Source organism: Crassostrea angulata, chromosome 3 (assembly GCF_025612915.1).
Source record: "Crassostrea angulata isolate pt1a10 chromosome 3, ASM2561291v2, whole genome shotgun sequence".
Lineage (NCBI taxonomy): Eukaryota > Metazoa > Mollusca > Bivalvia > Ostreida > Ostreidae > Magallana > Magallana angulata.
The window spans coordinates 5,197,371-5,217,144 of record NC_069113.1 but is presented as its reverse complement, the minus strand read 5'-3'; the positions used below and the strand labels follow the sequence as shown (position 1 = coordinate 5,217,144).

The window sequence follows — 19,774 nt, the reverse complement described above, 5'->3', positions numbered from 1 at the left end:
CGTATTCTGGATCTACTGCTGCTGCTGCTGCTACGAAAATCAAATCATGTCATTCATTGTCTTGAGCACACATGAAAAAAATGTACATCATGTCTGTAGAAATATCAGTGAATTTTATTTCTGAATTTTGCTAGTTGTGTTTAATGCAGTTAATTCACACTTTGATGTATACGGGTATTTTATTTAGATTACCTTGGTCATGGACAGTTATTGAACTGTTCGCACATAGATGAACCTTACAATGAAAGGATTGTCTTAACTTGATATCTTGTGCACTTCTCTTTCTTTGATATATGTATTTTGTTCTCTCTGTAGAGAGGGGCATTTTTAGAGTGAAATTCCTTATATTTTAATTCTAACTGATTAGGTATTCTGAACTGTATGATTTAGTGAGCATTGATTTGCTCAGCTAGTGTCCCATGTTGTTCCTTACTGCCATCCCTCACACATCATCTTGACATGTGATAATTCATTAGAATAAGTTCTTGTACATTTCTTCCACTTGAGATCTTTCACCATGAAACAATTTCATACTCCAGAAATTTAATTGCTTGGATGGCTGATATGTGACCAGCAGTATATAGTAAAACATGGGACAAGCTCGTCCACTTATTTACCCATTAGTCACATCTGTGGCAAGAAAGATCGGCAGCCAGAAATTCTCCTTTCTGCTCCCTTTTATGGCCAATTTTTAATGATGTACATGTTTTCTTGAAAGAGCTTATACCTCGACCTCACTTTTTTTTATCTTCTGTGTGTGGAAAAGGTTTTGGATTCAATTTGAGCGATATAATTTGCTGTTCTCCATCTTGTTCCAATTTATGTTTTGTATTTTTGTGCAAATTCACCTCTGGCTCTCTATGAAATTACCATGATAGCTTTAGATTGATTTTAATTTACTGTAATATATGCCAGGGTGATAAATACTCTTGTCAAACCATACCTATCCTATGAAATTATAACTATTATTTGAAAGAAACCACAATAGATTTGTTACCCATTGGTTGATATTTTTCATCTATGAACTTCTGAGTAATCCAATAAAATTGAATAAATGAATATTATCACAAGAACTGTTGTCTCATACAAAGATTTAATTCCCTACGCAAAATGTCAGAGATCGATACTAAAGGTGATCATGTTACAATTTTATTTCATTTAATTTGCAGGCATAATTATTATCAATATATATGTAATATTTCAAAAAAGAGATACTGTAGATTCCTTATTTTATGTGAGTATTTAATACAGAGATTCAAACGTTTTGCATCAAATCGCAAGAATGTAAAATCGTGAAAGCCAAATTTTAATAATTCCTTGTTGTTTAATTAGGATGTCATTTAATATGATGTCATATTTCTAAATTGTTGGCACGTGAATCAAAATGAAAATTATGAAAAAACATCACTTATATACCTGTACAAAGAAAACAAAGAATTACAGTAAAATAATGATGTTCATTTTAAGGGTCATTTTAGGCCCATATCATATATAGTTCATTGATGGGTTTGCATTGATATATGTATCCTGAACTATGAAACAATTACAGTAAAACTCGGTTGTAGCCAAGTCATGGTATCAAAGAATGGTATGATCATGAGTCAATTTCAGGTAAACTTGGTTAAAGTGAAACCCTACTAGTAAGGTCTGTGGTGTCACTTTGCTGTACAAATTTTTAATAATAGGTAGAGCAAATGCACGTTTCCTTCTTTCCGTTTGACTGTCATTGTCTTCATTGAGGAAAACAAACAAAAATCTGTTTGGGAAACATAAGCAGACTATCCCAGTACATTAGAGTATATTCAGTAAAACTCAAATATACCAAGGACGGGCTATTTTGCGTAGTTATAAACATAATTTGTTATATCCATAAACCTCACAATATGTTTAAAACGCATTGAGAATGAAAATCACTACACTATTAGCATCAATTCATTATAAGTGTGTTTCAATCAGTAAACCAATTCATTATCAAAGCTGTAAATTTTGATATTTTTAGCGACTCATAATTAGTTGGCTATATTTGAATATTTAATTATTACATGTATCAATAAGTTTTTCATAATCTAAAATTTTTACATTGATTTGTTAGAACACAAATTGGATTGTTATAATTTGCCAGGGATACAACAAAACATTTCAATACATTAATCCGTTCACCCTTAACAAATTTAACTGTTATAATATTTCTACAAGCAATATATAAAATTCCTTCCATCCATCACAGTTTCTGTGTTGTGAATCTTATGTAGCTGGTCAAGCCCTGGCATGTTTATTAAATGTAGCTGGAGTTAAAAAAAATGTTCCCCCAAATTTGAAGGTGGCTCCTTATAAAATGCACTAGCATGTACCATACTAGGGATTATGACATTTTTACTGAATACATTTTTTGTTGACAATGTAAAATTGAAGACTTGCATAGTCTCTTTCGTAGATTTCTTGGTTGTCTTTTACTGTTGAAATTGTGTTTTTCAAAACTTTGGACATTTCAAATTCTCATCAATTTGTAAAAATACTGTAAAAGGTATTTTGGATATACAGTGTATGATAGGTTGCTGTATTTGACTAGTATTTTGTAAGCAACATGCTATTGAAATACTTCTTTCCATGGGTCAGCTAAGCTATGTTGGGTACCATAGTTATTTAAATTTTTAAGGGTTTGGGGGTGGGGTTGATTATTTGTTGTGTTGCAGAAGTTAAATAAATAAAAGATTCAGAATTGTGACACAAAAATCTTGAAAAAGGCTTGATGTTGAATAAGTTTTATTTTGTCAAAAATTTGACAATAAAAGCTATTGAAAAGATATATAATAAAACTAATTCATTTCATGTCCCTGTGGTCAATAAAAATTAATCAAAAGTCATATAAAGGTCAAATAAAGGGGTCAAGGTAGCATTTGGACTGAAGAAAATCTGAATAGAGAAATGCAAGGACACAAGTACGGTATATTTCTCTAGATCAATTCTTTGTTATTAATGAAGAGCGAAGAACTTCCTTCAGATCTTTGGAGCTAAGACAGGCTCTTTATTTTTACAGATTTCACAATATTTAACGGGCCTTCTTTTTCTTGGAGAGGGTCAGTGAATTTGAGATTAATCCCCGACACTTGAAATATAAAATGTGATTACACAAATGTTCAAACACAGGGAGTCGGAATACCGTAGCTCTTCACAAATTATGTCATTTCTATTGGGGTTGTTGATGTTATGTTTGGTGGAACTGTCCCTCCCCTCTACAATGGCAGGGGGTCACTGTTAACTAATTAGACTGGTCAGTTCCACGAACAAACACATTCTATTGTCAATGTCAACACAGAGTTTCTCTTAGTTGTTAAAATATTGACATAAAAATGTTTGTACAAGCTCAAAATTATGTTAACAACTTAATGTTTTCCTGAATGCTACAGTGCTACAATTTAAACCACCCTTTTCTTTTGGCCTTTTCAAGACTTTATTCATTTCTATAATTATGTCACCTTTATGGAATTTGATATCTCGAGGATGTTTGTAAAAAGATGGTGTGTTCAATAGGAAATGTTTTGAAAAAATGGTTTTTAATAAAAGTTTGAATATAGAGCTTTTGACTACTATGGTGAACCCCTGGGGATCCTTAAGAATACATTTTCCTCCGATGTTGACTTTGGCTAAAATGTTTCTTAGGTTTGAATTAAGGTTCTGTTGGTCTTTGCTTTGCTGGGAGGGTGTTGTTTTAGCAAGTTGCATAATGAGTTTCCGCTTCATTTTGTCGTGGATTGTTGTTTGACATGGCGCCAGCTTGATTAGAAATCTTAAAAACAATTTGATGACAGGTTATCTTTATTAAATAAACAATGTCACTTTAATTTTCCATACTGTCAATCCAGAAAAAATGAAACTCTTGTTTTTAGATTTAAATTCTGAAATTATGGAGTCTCATCCCAGCTTCTTTAGATTGCTGAAAAAAAAAATTTAATTGTAACTTAACATACAGAAGTAAAGCTAAATAATGTTGATATTTGATTGCCATGTTTATTAATTACACGTAATTATTTACCTTTGATTATTGTTTTATAGATCATGTTTAAAGATAACCTAGTTGACATTTAGTACTTAATAGATCCCTTAAATACTCTCCAATATCTCTTAAATGCTCTCTTGGAGTAGATTTTGACTCCATTATTTATTTGATGTAACATTTAAGCATTGTACGGTATTAAGACAGATTAAAAATTTAACTTTCTTATTTCAAATATCTGTAAAATAAACTGATTGTACCTAAGTTGTGGCCAGAACAGTTAAGCTTGATGTTGACCTAAGATTTAGGGAACATTGAGGGCAGCACCATTTGTGTATTGTAATCTGATTGCACACGGTATATCTTGTAAACTAAATAAATACAGTCAAGATTATCTTCTTACCCCGCTCTTACTAATAGCTACAAGTAGACTCAGTCACAAATTGGTGATCAATTGCAATATTTGGTGTGTAGAAAACTTTAAACAGAAGTTGGACTGCATCCCCTAAATTCCAGCTAATCCTTGCCATGGGTCCTTACTAAGTCCTAGAACAACAGAAATGTTTTAGGTGATCCACAACTTTGTATTTTTTCACTGGGACATCAAATGTTTGGAGGGGTTGTAGAAACACGCTATTATTGGTAAGGGATTATTCCAAAGAGGATTTCAGACTCTAATCCATCTTAATTCCATAACAGGTCAATTTGAGTTTCAACATGTTCAAAATAGTACTTATTGGTCCCTATCTTAATAGGACAGAATTGGCGGTACTTTTTTGTTGTTGATTGGCATGCCATGGTTAGTCAAATCAGAAATATTTCTCTGAAGTAGATAAATTCCTTACATTTATGAGTGTAAATTATTACTCATCTGAAATACATTGAATTGAATTTTTACTCTAATTGGAGATTATGATGTAACATTGGTCATTTATTTTGGAGCCTGATGTTTCTGAACACCTGAAGTAATATGCAACAAGTTCTGTCAGAAATCCTTCCCTCGCTTTACCTCTGGTGTCAGCTGGGGCCATGACACCCAATAACACACACTTATGTACATTATAAAAATATGGAAATTTTTCTTCAAAATTCTGTTGTTTTAAAAATTAAGAAATCAAATTGAATTACCAGTGGATTCAAATGATTTATAATTCAGATACAATGAATTTGCCAAACAAGAATTTTAATAATCTGAATAGGTTGATCTCCAAAACCAACAAGCCTCCTAATTCTGTTAACTTAAGAAACAGTAGAGGTAATCATTTTAGGAAAGAAAATACTCCATTGAATAACATGGCAGTGAGGGATCTGTGCATATTTCTGATTAAGTCTGAGATTTGTTATATAATACCCCAATGTAGAAACTGACTTAAACATACCAACACAGATCAATATTTTACTAAAATATTGGCATCATAAACCTTGTGATAATACCATAAAAAAGTATTAAAACAAGAGCTATTTAAAAGTAGGTTTGACTTGTGAATATTTGTATATGTCTTTTTATTTTACACCTGGGTATGTAGTAATCTGGTGGAAATCCATTAGTTACTACTGAACAGGTAGATTTAGAAAGTCTTTAAGGTGAATTCTCCCAGACTGGTGGTCTAACGAGGCTTGGCTACATGCCGACCAACTGCAAAGAGAAAGGTCCAAGGAGATTAGACCCCTTGTTAAATGAAATTGTAATTCCAACTGCAATCTACATGGGCGAGAAATGTTTGTATTTTGTTTAGAAGGATTAAAGATGCTCTCATATTGTTACCTACTTACAAACCCAAGTATATCTGATCAGATAAATAATTATCCACACAATTGAGGGAAATAATCCCATTGGACACAATTTGTAAATAAATAACACGTCATGTGTGTCCACACAATATACAGTCTATATGTACAATACACAGTGTGTATCAAGACTATTTACAAAGTAAACTTTGCATGTATCATGGAATTTAACAAATGTACATGTTTCTAAAAAGTAAACAAAATGTATATCATCACATCCTGTAACAATATATAAAAAAACCAGGGTGGAAATATTGTATCTCGAAAATTTATATTTTAATGTTTGATGTAAAAAGGGATAAAGAATGTACATTATAATTTTAATGAAATGAACAAGATGTATTTGAACTAATTGGGAAAATGAACTAATTGTGAAGATTGAAATTACTAGTCTTAAAATTTTTTTTAAAGATCCATTGTGTATTATGCGTTTGTCTTCAAAAGCTTTTATTATGATTACAATTTGTCTATATGCAAAAATTATGTTGACGATAAATTTATCAATTTTGAAAACAATAAAGTAATTAATGTGAAGCACAAACATACATCTTTGCAAAAATGTGAATAAATGTTATCAAAATTAAGAAACATTGAACGGATCAGATTTGGATAGATATACATGTACTGTATTGGTTAATGGGAGTTGAAGCCGACCATTAAACGGTGAAATCTGACATTTAATTGGTCCAAAGATAATAATGTTTGCTATGTTAGAATTTTACAAAAGTTTGGGCAAACAAGGAATATTTGATGGAAGCAATGAAACTGGAGGGACATTTCTCCATTGATTGACCTGCACAGAGTGTGTGAAACTTACAAACACTCACAAAGGATCTCTGCTTGAACTGGTTTTTATTCTTCAATTATGATTATTCCCGTTAATATTTTGTTCATTGGTCTGAGAAATTTCCCATGATCTTCAACAAGAACACCCATGGACATTACTCTCGTTCTACACAAAATTGAAATGACTAATTTGTTAAAATAAAAAAGAGACATGAAGAGGGGGGGGGGGGGGGGGGAGGGAAGACCAACAGAAAATGGTGTGCCATGAATAGGGTCCTGTGAGGATTGGAGTTATTTCCCTTTCGACTGTGTAAGATGTGTGATCATAGTGGAATAATATGAGCATTTTCTTTGTTTCAACCACTAAAACAATTCATCACACAACCTGTTCAGAAAAATCCGTGTTTAAGAGCCTAAGCTATAAAGAGATTTCAGATTGACTTTAACATGGGGGACATCAATATTCAATCCTTGTATGATCCTATAGCAAATCCCTTTAGCTTCTTTTCTTTTTATCTCTAAATTCTTCTTACATAGGGCCCGTGTTATTTGAATACTTGCAGTAGGGTATCATAAACTCCCGAGATGTTCTGAAGAACGTCAGTTGGAATAATAAGATTTTCTGTGAATTAAGGTTGTAATAAGGATCAGATCCTTAATATCTCTGGAGAAAACTTCTAAGTCTTATAAGTATATTGTGAAAATATTATCATCTTTAACTGTAAACCCATTACTGTAATACCTGTTAAGAAATCAGCTTTTCTGCAAACTTCACTAACTATATAAACGGAAGAAGTAAATTTACTTCAAGTTTCATTTTAGAATTTTGAAGAGGAAATATTTTGACATGTTGGGAATTATATTATTGCAGGGAAAAAGAAGACAATTTAGAGAAAAGATTTGAGTTGTTAAACAGGGAGTTACGTGCAATGATGTCTATTGAAGGTAAGACATTTATATGTTGTTCTGGTAACTAAACATTAGTTTACATAGTATAAAGCAAAATCTGAAAAACAAAAAAATTAATTTTCTAATGATGAGTGGAGCTTTTAACTCGGGGAATTATTTTGCCAACCGAATACAGTCTAAAGTGCTATACTAGTAAACATGGGAGTGTTTTACTGAATTCATAAAAAATATTCAGAAAGGTTGAAATAATTTTCAAGTGCTTGAATTATTGGCCACTCTTGATTAGAACATGTTACAACCTCACTAGTTTCAATATTGTGAAAACATTGCAAATTTCCTCGAGTTGAAGTGTGTGTCCAATTTGCCTCCTGCTCCGCGGGGTGAAGAGACTATTGTGAACGGGAATACAAAACTGAGGAGATGTGGGTAAAAGGCTCTCCTCACAAGTGTCCCGGAGTGTTTGTTTTATTTAGTCAGGCTTTTAAATCTTTGTTCATACACAATCCAAAAACCCGGGTATATGTGGGGAAAGTGACATGCTTTTCTCTGAATGACTTTCCAAAGCAAATGTTGTTACTTGAGTTATTTGAGTTGATAAATAATAAGATAATGCTACCTTTACTGAGATTTCATTAAAATGTTGATTTGATTTCGCAAAATATATATGGTCTAGTTTCCGTCCGAATTAATTGAGTCGCTTGGCGTGTGTTTATGTTTCATATTCCCGTGTAAACGGATGAATAAGTTGTATCTAAATATTGATACGCAGTTGCCATTTATTTGGGAACCAAATGTTTTCTCTCCAAGTAGTTATAAATCAAGAAGAAATTTACATTCACACATTAACTTTTGAAAAAGGAAACCTGTTTCCTTAAATAGAGATATTTCTATACTGCTGTCTTGGAACTTTTCATGATATGCCAAACGATTTTTTAATCCTTATTTACAAAATGAATTGAAGGAACTACTTTAAAATACTAGTCTAAAATAATTCTCTCAAGTTTGATTTCTTTTCAGAAACCGCCACTGAAAATATTATTTTCTATTTTATTTATTTTAATATTTATTTTACTTGTTTAGTGTACAAGATAAAAACCTTTTTAAAATACAAGAATTAAAAGATATTTGATAAAAAATACAATTTCTTTCTCTCTCTATACAAAAAATATTGATTTTAAAAGTTTATTCACATACCCTGATACATGTAATATAAAAACTGTTCTATATATATAAATTATATGCAAATTTACTTGTTATCATTAGATTAAACTTACTTCCTTAATGGAAATCAAAATAAATGAAATTTTACATTATTCTAATTTCTAGGAGCATCGAGTTTACAAAGCCTTTTGTATCAAGTTTTGTAGTATATTCACATAATGATCAATATTTATTATAGTCAGACATGATATTTTTTTTTAAAAGTTACCAGACTTCTGACGTCAACAAATATATTGCGAAGGTGCCTATTAAGTGCTATAAATTGACATCAATATTATTTATAAAACCTGTTAATTATTTTCCTCAGGTCCTCTGTTTTATTTGGGTTATTAGAATCTTGTTTTCTCCAAGGATGTTAAGAGACTAACCTGCTGCCCTTAATAACAGTGCGTACTAAGTGAGATATTTTTGAAATGTGCCTTGGTATTTTTTCATCAACATGTATGAAATAAATAACAAGAAAGGTAAAAACAAATTAATAATAAAATCGATGGAAACAATTTTATTTTGCATTCTTCATTTTTAGCTCACCTGAGCTGAAAGCTCAAGTGAGCTATTCTGATCACTTTTTGTCCGTCGTCCGTCTGTCCGTCCGTCCGTCCGTCCGTCCGTCTGTCCGTCTGTCTGTCCGTCTGTAAACTTTTTTACATTTTGAACTTCTTCTCTAAAACCGCTTATCCAATTTCAACCAAATTTGGCACAAAGCATCCTTATGGGAGGGCGAATATAAATTGCAGAAATAAAAGTCTGATCTGTATTCAAAGCGGAGAAAACCTTGAAACTGTAGAAAAAGGGGGGTGCATATTTAAAAATCTTCTTCCCAAGAACTACTGATTCCAATTCAACGTAGTTTAGCATAAATTATCCTTATGGGAAGGAAAATATTAATTGCAAAAATTAAGGTCTAATTCTGTTTCAAATCTGAGTTATTACGAAAATGATAATAAAGGAAAGGCGTGTTTCAATCAGTTTAATAGCCTCGGATTCGGCATCCGGTAAAATGGGTAGACAAGTCTTGGCCTGGGCAAAACAAAAGATAAGCAGTTATTAATCTGCCAATCTCATTAAAATTTCAGGATATTTGATGGACCAGTATATTTGTATTTGCTGTAAATATTGCTGCAAAATAATGCGTATTTGGAATTGACGATTGCCGATCTGCCCCGGCTTTTATTTTGCCACGGCCCGGTTTTGCTTACCCATTTTACCAAGACTCGTATTCCATACTTCTAAAACGAGGTTCTTTGTTTAAAGCAGCCATGACATTATACGAAAAAGGGTCGATCTGACTATGATGAATTTGCTTGTTGTGCAACAGTTCGCGTATGAAGGGAAATTTTTGAAACATGAAAAATATATTGGTGCCGATTTTGTGAAGTAAATTGAGGCTAAATATTTCAATGCGTTGACAGTTTTCACACATGACGTTGATGTTAGCTTGTTCTGATTTTCGTTTCGTTTTCATTATTTATGCTTTGTAACCTGGAAACTGTCGTCTGTATTTCGTGATTTTTACGTATCAAATCAAACAGAGACTTCGGTAAATCAAACAGTTACGTTAACTGTTTACCTGCGCAAATTAAGCAAAATCTGATGTAGGAGTACTGAAATACAATTCATTCTATCGGTAATTCGGCATTATTTTTTGCGTAATGGTAGATTAATGCAATAGGTTTTTGTTGAGATGCTCGGCATTTTCTCTAGTTTATTCAGTTTAAATAGAGTTTGATATCGCTTACGGAAATATGTAGGTACATACATGTATATATATGATTCATTTCGAAAAAATAAATTGTGTTCTTTATTTGTTATACATGAAGTGCATGTTTCTTGTGTTTAATTGTTAACAATTTCTATTTACTAACCATTTTTTAGTGTTTGCTTCGAATTATAAGCAAGATACAGAGATTTGCTAACAATTCTATGTTTGTACACAGATCTTAAAAGCTAAAGATGAAATCAAAGTACTGATAGTACTGAAAAGCGCTAACCCAGCTTCTGTATGTATATAACAGATATATGTATATAGCATTTCAGCTTCTGTATACGCACTATATTTCCTCATCACTGCATGACAGTTCTTGCAATGATGTATGTAAGCCCCGTACATTAATTTCACAATAACCCGTAAATTAGATTCACAATAGCCCGTGCAGTTATGTGCATAAACCCCTGAAACTGGTTCCCTAACCAGTTTAAATGATGTATACTTTTGCTTAGAGGGGGCGGTTATTCGATGCACCGGAAGTTGAAATCTAACGACAATAAAGGGCTGAGCTATGCTTAGCGCTTTAAAAAGTAAAAAAATTGTCAATATTTATTACGAAAATTTTCAAAATCTGTTCTTCCAGAAACCAACTTATTGAATTGTAAACTTAACCTTTTTAGCTCACCTGAGAATGCGGCCACAATGGGGGGTCGAAGTTTAACAAATGAATATATAGAGTAAATCTTTAGAAATCCTCTTCTCAGAAACTAATCGGCCAGGAAAGCTGAAACTTGTGTGGAAGCATCCTCAGGTAGTGTAGATTCAAAGATGTGAAAATCATGACCCCTGGGGATAGGGTGGGGCCACAATGGAGGGTCGAAGTTTAACATATGAATATAAAAAGTAAATCTTTAAAAATCTTCTTCTCAGAAACTAATTGGCCAGGAAAGCTGACACTTGTGTGGATGCATCCTTATTTAGTGAAGATTCAAATTTGTGAAAATCATGACCCCCGGGGGTAGGTTTGGGCCACAATGGGAGATCGACGTTTTACATAGGAATATACACAGTTAATCTTTAAAAATCTTCTTCTCAGAAACTAATCAGCCAGGAAAGCTGACACTTGTGTGGATGCATCCTCAGGTAGTGTAAATTCGAAGTTGTAAAAATCATGATCCCCGGGGGTAGGGTTGGGCCACAATGGGGGATCGAAGTTTAACATAGGAATATATTCAGTAAATCTTTAAAAATCTTCTTCTCAGTAACTAATTCGAAGGCAAAGCTGGAACTTGTGTGGAAGCATCCTCAGGTAGTGAAGATTCAAAGCTGTGAAAATCATGACCCCTGGGGGTAGGTTGGGGCCACAATGGGGGATTGAAGTTAAACATATGATTATATACAGTAAATCTTTAAAAATCTTCTTCTCAGAGAAACTAATTAGCCAGGAAAGCTGAAACTTGTGTGGAAGCATCCTCAGTTAGTGAAGATTCAAATTTGTGAAAAGCATGACCCCTGGGGGTAGGTTTGGGCCACAATGGGAGGTCGATGTTTTACATAGGAATAAACAGAGTCATCTTTAAAAATCTTCTTCTCAGAAACTAATCAGCCAGGAAAGCTGGAACCTGTGTGAAAGCATCCTCAGATAGTGTAGATTCAAAGTTGTGAAAATTATGATCCCCAGGGGTAGGGTGAGGCCACAATGGGGGGGGGGTCAAAGTTTAACAAAGGAATTTATAGGGTAAATCTTTAAAAATCTTCTCAGAAACTAATCAGCCAGATGATTCTTTATAATTGTTAAGACTTTGGCCCCAGGACAATTCTTTGGCCTCATGAGAAGGTTGAGAGTTTACTGTACGTTTATATCCCATATATAAACTATTGTTAGGGATCTTTTTGAGAACTGCAATACTCAACACATGATATGACTATAAAATCATCCTGTTAGAAAAGGGACTAATGATTATAAACATAAGAATATCCAGGGGAAAATGGATTTTATTTATACAGGATTTACATGAATTATTGTATATTGTCCAGATAGTTTGTATTATGACTCCATTGAGCTGATTTTATCATACCTATTGTTCCTCAGGTGAGCGATGTGGCCCATGGGCCTCTTGTTTGATGTCAGGATTACTTTTGCTTCAATAAAGATGGGGTACTTAATTTGGTGAGGTAATGTTGATGAAATGCCAACACCTTTGCTAAGACATTGGTATAAGACAAGCCCATTTTTGTGCAATTTTGAATGAAATAATGAATTGAAGCAAATGTGTAAAATTATTTCATGGAATTGTCCAACCCTCGTCTTTTCAAAAAAAGGATTTAACATAAGAATAGGGAGGAGACATGTGTGCAATCCTCTTAGATTTTTATGAAATTATATCTGTCCATTAGATTGCCTTATATAACATTGCATGTAATAAGCTGATTAATATTTATCTATATCGAGACTGTGTGAACACAACATCTCGTAACATGTACATGGGTAAGAACACTGGCCACACAAATAGTAGGTTTCCTAGCTCTTTTTGTCTGCATTTTGTACAAATTTAATTTTTTTACACGAATGAACAAGCTAGAGGACTCCATTTTCTGCTTAAAAGTACTTTTAATATTCAGTAGCTTAATAATAAATGAACTTTGATATTTAGCATATTAATAAACAATATGGATCAAATTATATATTCGGATATCAAATAGAGTTTATTTATAACTGGCCTTTAGGTCTATCAACAGTGGGTTTTTTTTTATAAAACAAATAAAATCAGCATTGTATTGTTTATTACCAAAAACCATACGGTTCATTGGTGCATGTACCATTACAAACGGTTACATATATGCATGAATTACTTTGTTACATGTATATAGTACTCACAAGTATAGATAATCGTAAGCTTACATTAGATTATGGAATGGTGATGTTACATTTTTTAATAATAACACATTTTTATACTGTCAGTGATACAATTATTGTAAATATTTAAATGGAGAGGATAATTTCTGAAATATTTTTGATATTAATTTTTAACATTTTTTCCCCCAGTTTACATATACCTTTGTAACATTTTTCTGTTGACTGTTAAATGTTTCTGTTAAGATAACGTTTTTAAGATAAAATCTTTAAATTTCTTTGAAAATAAATTTGGGTCTTAATTAAAAAAATTTAAATTTACCATTAGTCTCAAATAAATTGAAAGTATTTCACAAACTTTGCTAGTGAACATAATTTACAGAATCTTTCATTTCCTGGAATTTTATGAAATCTCTCCATTTCCGCTCTAGTTGATCAAAAAATACATTTATTTTAGATCAGTTTAAAATGTTACAAAATCAGTCAATGGAATACCAAAAGGGAACATGAATATAAATATTCTTGTAATACCTGAGTTAAGCATGCAATAATTAAATTATCATGAGCATGACCTATTTCATCTTGTGCAACAGTCATTTATCTGATTTGTCATCGCAGTCAGACATATAGAATATATGTCTTAACTAGGTCAAATTGAAGTAAAAATAGATCATTGAAACCATCAAAAGAAAACAGTATCTTTGACCTTGATTGATCAATTACAGTGACATACTAAACTTTTGTCAATTTTAAAGTTCAGTTAGAAAAACACCTACAAAAATTAGAATGTTAGTGAGTTGAGAGGCCAAATTTAAAAAAGAAGTCAGGAATAGTTATTTTGCCAACACCATTTTTTTTCTTTTTTTTCTTCTTCAAAATGATACTGCTGACAAAAGATCAATAAGGCTGTCTCCTCTAAACAGTTCCTGGCAGTGCATGTCCTGAAGCTTTCGGTAAATCTTCTTAGAGTCATAACTTTGGAAGCTGGTGGGGTATTACTGTAATCCCTCTGACGAGTTGGTAATTAATTAGATAATTATCTGGGTATGTCACACGACACCTGATACTTGCATGGTCAATACCAATCAAGAAATAAATAGACGGACGATCGATGTGTCAAGTTAACAACAAAAAAAGACAACAGTTGGGTACATGTATCTATTTATAATGAAATATATTTGTTCCAAAAAGAGAAACATTTTCATGCATGCGTTCTTACAATATATTTTAAGTGTTTGTGTATTGTATCTAGAAAATTTGTTCAGTGCAAATCTAGTTTTTTAATATTATGAGTACAAACTAACAAACTGCACCTTGACTTGGAGCTGAGAAAATGTATTTTCATTGATAGAAGCATTTACTGTGTGGAGATACCAAAGCCAGGCTTCAAAGCTCGCTGTCTTGTGGTCGTGTTGAATAAATATTCACCTGTGCAGGTCTTTTACTTTCTCAATAAAAACATATTTTACAACCATCTTGTAGTGTTTGATTAATACTTGGGTTTGTGCATTAGACATTAGGACCTTCACATGCTAACATATGGCTCATCATTTCAAATGTTTGCACAATCATTTCACCATGAATTGGAATAGTATTCATTGAAAAAAAAGGCAGGATGCTTAAAACGTTTGCTTTTAACCAAAGATTGAAAGTACATAACACTCGCAAACTTAAGATCACTTTCAAAAAAAGGAGAGAGAGAGAGAGAGAGAGAGAGAGAGAGAGAGAGAGAGAGAGAGATTTCATTCAATTGTAAAAATATTCAATCTGATTAAAATTAGATACTAGTACTTAGATCCGCTGTGTGGCATTCTAAGTATCTTATTTTAATTAGATTGTAAAAATGCTTTAGGTTTAATTGTATTGATGAAAATATGCAGAGAAAATATTCCAGGTATAAAAAGTATGTAGATAAAGATGGATACGGGTGGTTTGGTGTCGACCAGGTGAAAGGTCAGGCCAGACTCAGGAGCCAGACGCTGGCTTCACCTGATACCGACCCAATCGTTTTATCTGAGAGTCGATAGATTTCAATGTCAACTATTCTCTCCAGGAATGAAAGGTAGAATTGATGAAGGGAAACTTGCATTGTGGAGTGGCCATGTTTTGTGTTGTCAAAACCTGATGGATCATTGATGGTTTAATATCTCTGGGTGGTTTTTCTTTCTTGTATGTAATTGAGCAATCTGTCGAAACCCATATGCTCTGTTTTTCTTTCGTTCTGTCTGGAGGTATGGCCATTGTCTTAATGAACTTCACTGTATTAATGTGCAATTTGTTGGGGTCATTTGTCAATTTGTATGCCATCTTTCATCCTCTTGCGGATAAAAAAATTAAAATAATAATTGAAGCATCAGAGTAGAAATTGTTCATTGCAAACCCCATTCATCTTGATACTTTAGCATTCAAGGACATTTTTCAAATTTGGTTACACAACGTGAAAAACATTAGACATTAATGTTCCTAATATTCAGGCTTTGAACTTTTTCAGGTAGCATTAAGGCTTAATCACTCAATATCAGATTTTTGGGGTGTATGCACCTTGCAGGGGATAATTAATTTTTGATCCTCCAGAATTATATATTGGCATTGTCGTACTTAACCAATCAGCTAGCTCATCAATCTTCCCTTATGACTGACGCTAAGTCTGCTTGTCTTGTTAGCCAAGAATGGCAGACTTGTTTTGATCAGGAAAAAAAGTCATGCAAATTAAATTTTCCATGTATGTACATGAAGATGCAAAATTGTTGACTGAGTTTACAGAATTATTTAAAGTCTACAGGCAAAGTTAACTGACTTTGGCTGTGTACATGCTTAGTGCATCCATCTGTAATATATATGGCCAAATTTTAGTTCTCAGCTGTTATATAGAAGGCTATACATTTATTTTTTTTATCAATTATTGATTTTCATCATTAATAAAAGGGTAGCAGGATTTTTAATATCAAATATTGTACCTCCTGCCATTTATAAATACATGTTATGGAATACCAACATGTTAAAAGAGCTCTGTAGTTTAAAAAAATACAAGATAATGGAATCTGTGTATGCTAATAATGCTTTATTAATTAACAAGTACAATTTTTTCTGTTCTCCTCACTCTCTCTCTCTCTCTCTCTGAAAAAATATGAGCAAAATTTCAGACCAATCTCTTCGAAAATGTTACAAATCATCAGGGAGGTGGACAAAACTAATTATTTTGATACAGAGTTTTTAACTGAAAAGGCAACACATGTGGCCATAAACTGTCAGAGTTGATCCCCATCAATTTTCTGTCTGAATAACTCTTGGCCTATGAATGTTGAAAGTGCTAAAATAGAATTAAATCAATTGCACCATATTGTGACAAAGTCAAAGACGATTTTAATCCTTCTCTTGAGTTGGTGTTGAAAATCGGTTTATATTGTGATATCAGGGGTTGAGCTTATGTGTGACAAAATAAGGATATTCATTTATCAACCTTTTCATATCTTGTAAGACTAACTTATTGTATGAAGAATAGGATGAAAGCTTGTTGTTTGATTTTTTTTTGACATTGAAAAATTTATTTTCTTACATTTTTCTGTTTCAAAAATTTCATTCATCATTGTTATGATGTTGTTTTCGTTAACATATGATTATTTTCTTTTCTTTGTCTTTTTCATGTATTTTAGATTTTTGAGATAGAGAGCTATCATGTTCACAAGCTGTACAGATATGAGAACTAAGTTGGTTTAAAATGAATTGAAAAAAAAGAAAGAATAGACTGATAAAATTGATTAATATGATATCATATGTTGAAAGTTTTAATGTGTTTGGAGCTATAACTGTTGACTTTCATCCAAAATCTGAAAATAAATTTAAGAATTTGCTGGAGTCAAGACTCAATTCTGTTTATTTAGGCAAGGTTTAAACCTGAATCATAAATCATTATTATACTGTTAGTTGTTTTAACTCAACAGCATTAAAATTTCACGATTTCTCAAAAAGTATCGATTGCGATGGTTTTAATTTCATATGCTGCAATTAAAAAAATTGCACAATGATCGAATTTTAAGCATTGAAATGTTTTTAAAAAAGTATTGATGACAAGTTTAAAATCACGGAAAAATAATCAATCACCAACTTAGTACAGTTTGTTTATATATATGAAATAACCCACGTCCGATTCCACAATCTTTTCTTTAATCACAATGTGTTTCAAGAAATCTTCATTGATATCACTGCTGCACAATTACATCTCATTGAGGCATACAATTGGCATTAGCATAATTTACAAGATTTTTCTTAATGATGATGAATGAAAAGTCTGTCAAAGTGAGGGTGATTTATTGCTTATTTGGTACTGTTGTGTAAATGATGGACATCGAAATGACTGTTGACCCATTGCTAAATATTGTAAGAAGCTTTATAGTTGATAGAGTGTGTGTCTGTGTATGTTATTGATGGATATCTCCAACTCATTTTAATGGCTTCTAATGTCTGACCAATTACTCGCGCTGAGCCCTGATTGGTCAAATGTGGTCAGCTTTTGATGCAGAGAATTTGTTTGGTTTTAATTAAACATTCTGCACTAGGAGATTACCAAATTAGATTTACTCAGTGTCATGAAATCAAAATTGTTTTCTAAAGAACTAAAAGAGTCATTGTTGTGAATAATGTTGGCCATTTTACATTTTTCTTCAATAAAATACTGGTAATATATCCATCTGATTTTGCGGATAGAAATATTTATATCCATTTTAATATATTTGTATGTTTTATTTTATGACGACTCTAAGCTGGTTAAGTGATTACATATAAAAGACTATATGATTTGATTAAACATTTTATTGATAATTTTAATGAGGATTAGAAAACAGGCACAGCCTATAACTGAATATACACATTGTACAAAATATGAAATTCTTGGGGGCAGAAAGTAGCACTCTCATGGAAAAGACCTAGCATAATCAGGTGTCCTGAGAAAGAATTAGGTCCTAATTTGACCCTTATTTAGATTAACTTTAAGGCAAAATGCGAATGTAAAATAAATCTTTAATTATTTTCAATTTGACCTATATATGATCCAATGTAACAATAACAAATAATATACCACCGTTTTATTAAATGATTCGTTCAATGAGAATACCTGACTGGTATCAGTTGTAAGCTGAAACAAATATGTTGTTTTTATATTTATCTTTTCTTATTTCAAGGATATCTTAAGTCTAGAAATATGATTGGAAAGCAAGCACAGCCTATTTTCTTCCTTTTTCGATGAATGAGGTCACAATAAACTTGCATATATCACATATTTATCACATTTGTATCTATTCAAAATGAATTTTTTTATTCATACCTGTTTTTCTAAATGATCATTTAGAGCAAAAAATTAAGAAAAATCTTGAAGTACTTTTAAAATGTTAATTTAAATTAGGAGAGCGAAAATTGACTTTACTTTGGGTTTAACACTCAAAAGTTTGAGTCAAATTATCATTATAATATTATAATATTGTAATATGTGAATTATCGTAAACTGATGGGCTGTATTGCCCAAGGTTGAATTTCTAAATAAATAATAATATTTATAAAAAAAAGAAAGAAATAAATTGATTAAATGTCACAAAATTATTTTCTGAGGGATAATTGTTAGATAGCTGTGAATGAATTACAAAAATAATTAATGTAAATTTCTCCTCCTTGCTGTCAATTTTACTAATAATAATTAGTTTTTTTTTAAAATAATAAAAAATATTTATTTTGATACATTTAAAGGCAATACATGTACATTATCATGATTCAATCAGTTTACCCCTTTATATGTTATATTGTCAAACTGATAGACAGAAATTAACAATGGCTTAACTATACTGTAGATTAACAAGTTAACACAATTAAGGAACCTTAAATTTTACTTGTCAATTATATTGCATGAAGCATCTTTGCTGTTATTTTTCAAACAGTTTTGAATTACCATACATAAAAAATCCTTATTTTTGATATATAGGTTTCAATAATTTATACTTTTAGTGATACCAGGAAACAAAAAACAAATATTTTCTCTGAAAATGGATTAAAAGTTTGGAATGTATAAGATTTTAAGTCCTAACAGGTCATTTTATTGAATGCAGAATAAATGTTGACTTATTTTTGAGATATCCAAAGACAGTGACTACTTTTGGGTAGGCATTTCTTTCTTACATAACATTAATTACCATAACCATCACTTTATCAGTGTGTGGGTGGTGCCTTATGACCAGTATAGACAACAGTTGATGGTGTTTTGACACTATATGAATATCTGTTGACACTTGGCTTTATTGTCCTCACACACATACACACATACAAAAGCACGTCAAAAGATGCTGGTTTTGTTTTTGTACGTATTCCAATCTCTATCACTTAAGCCACCCTTAAGCCCATAGTCTGTTGTTTTATAATAAAACAAACCTGAATAGGTGAGAAAGGCAAATATTGGCGGGATTGTGTTTTTTGTGACATCAAAGGATTTTGATAGCATAGCTAAGACTGAGTTAGTACGTCATGATGAGAT

At 32.0% G+C, this 19,774-nt stretch overlaps 1 protein-coding gene across 9 annotated transcripts in view; it reads left to right on the top strand.

The window, feature by feature from the left end:
• Positions 1-19,774, top strand: part of LOC128175431 (EH domain-binding protein 1-like) — a 57,398-nt gene that overhangs the window by 30,768 nt on the left and 6,856 nt on the right. For all 9 annotated transcript variants that reach the window (XM_052841051.1, XM_052841052.1, XM_052841047.1 and 6 more), the window contains one exon: positions 7,440-7,513. In XM_052841051.1, coding sequence (XP_052697011.1) covers positions 7,440-7,513 — 74 coding nt within the window. The remainder of the gene's footprint in view (positions 1-7,439; positions 7,514-19,774) is intronic.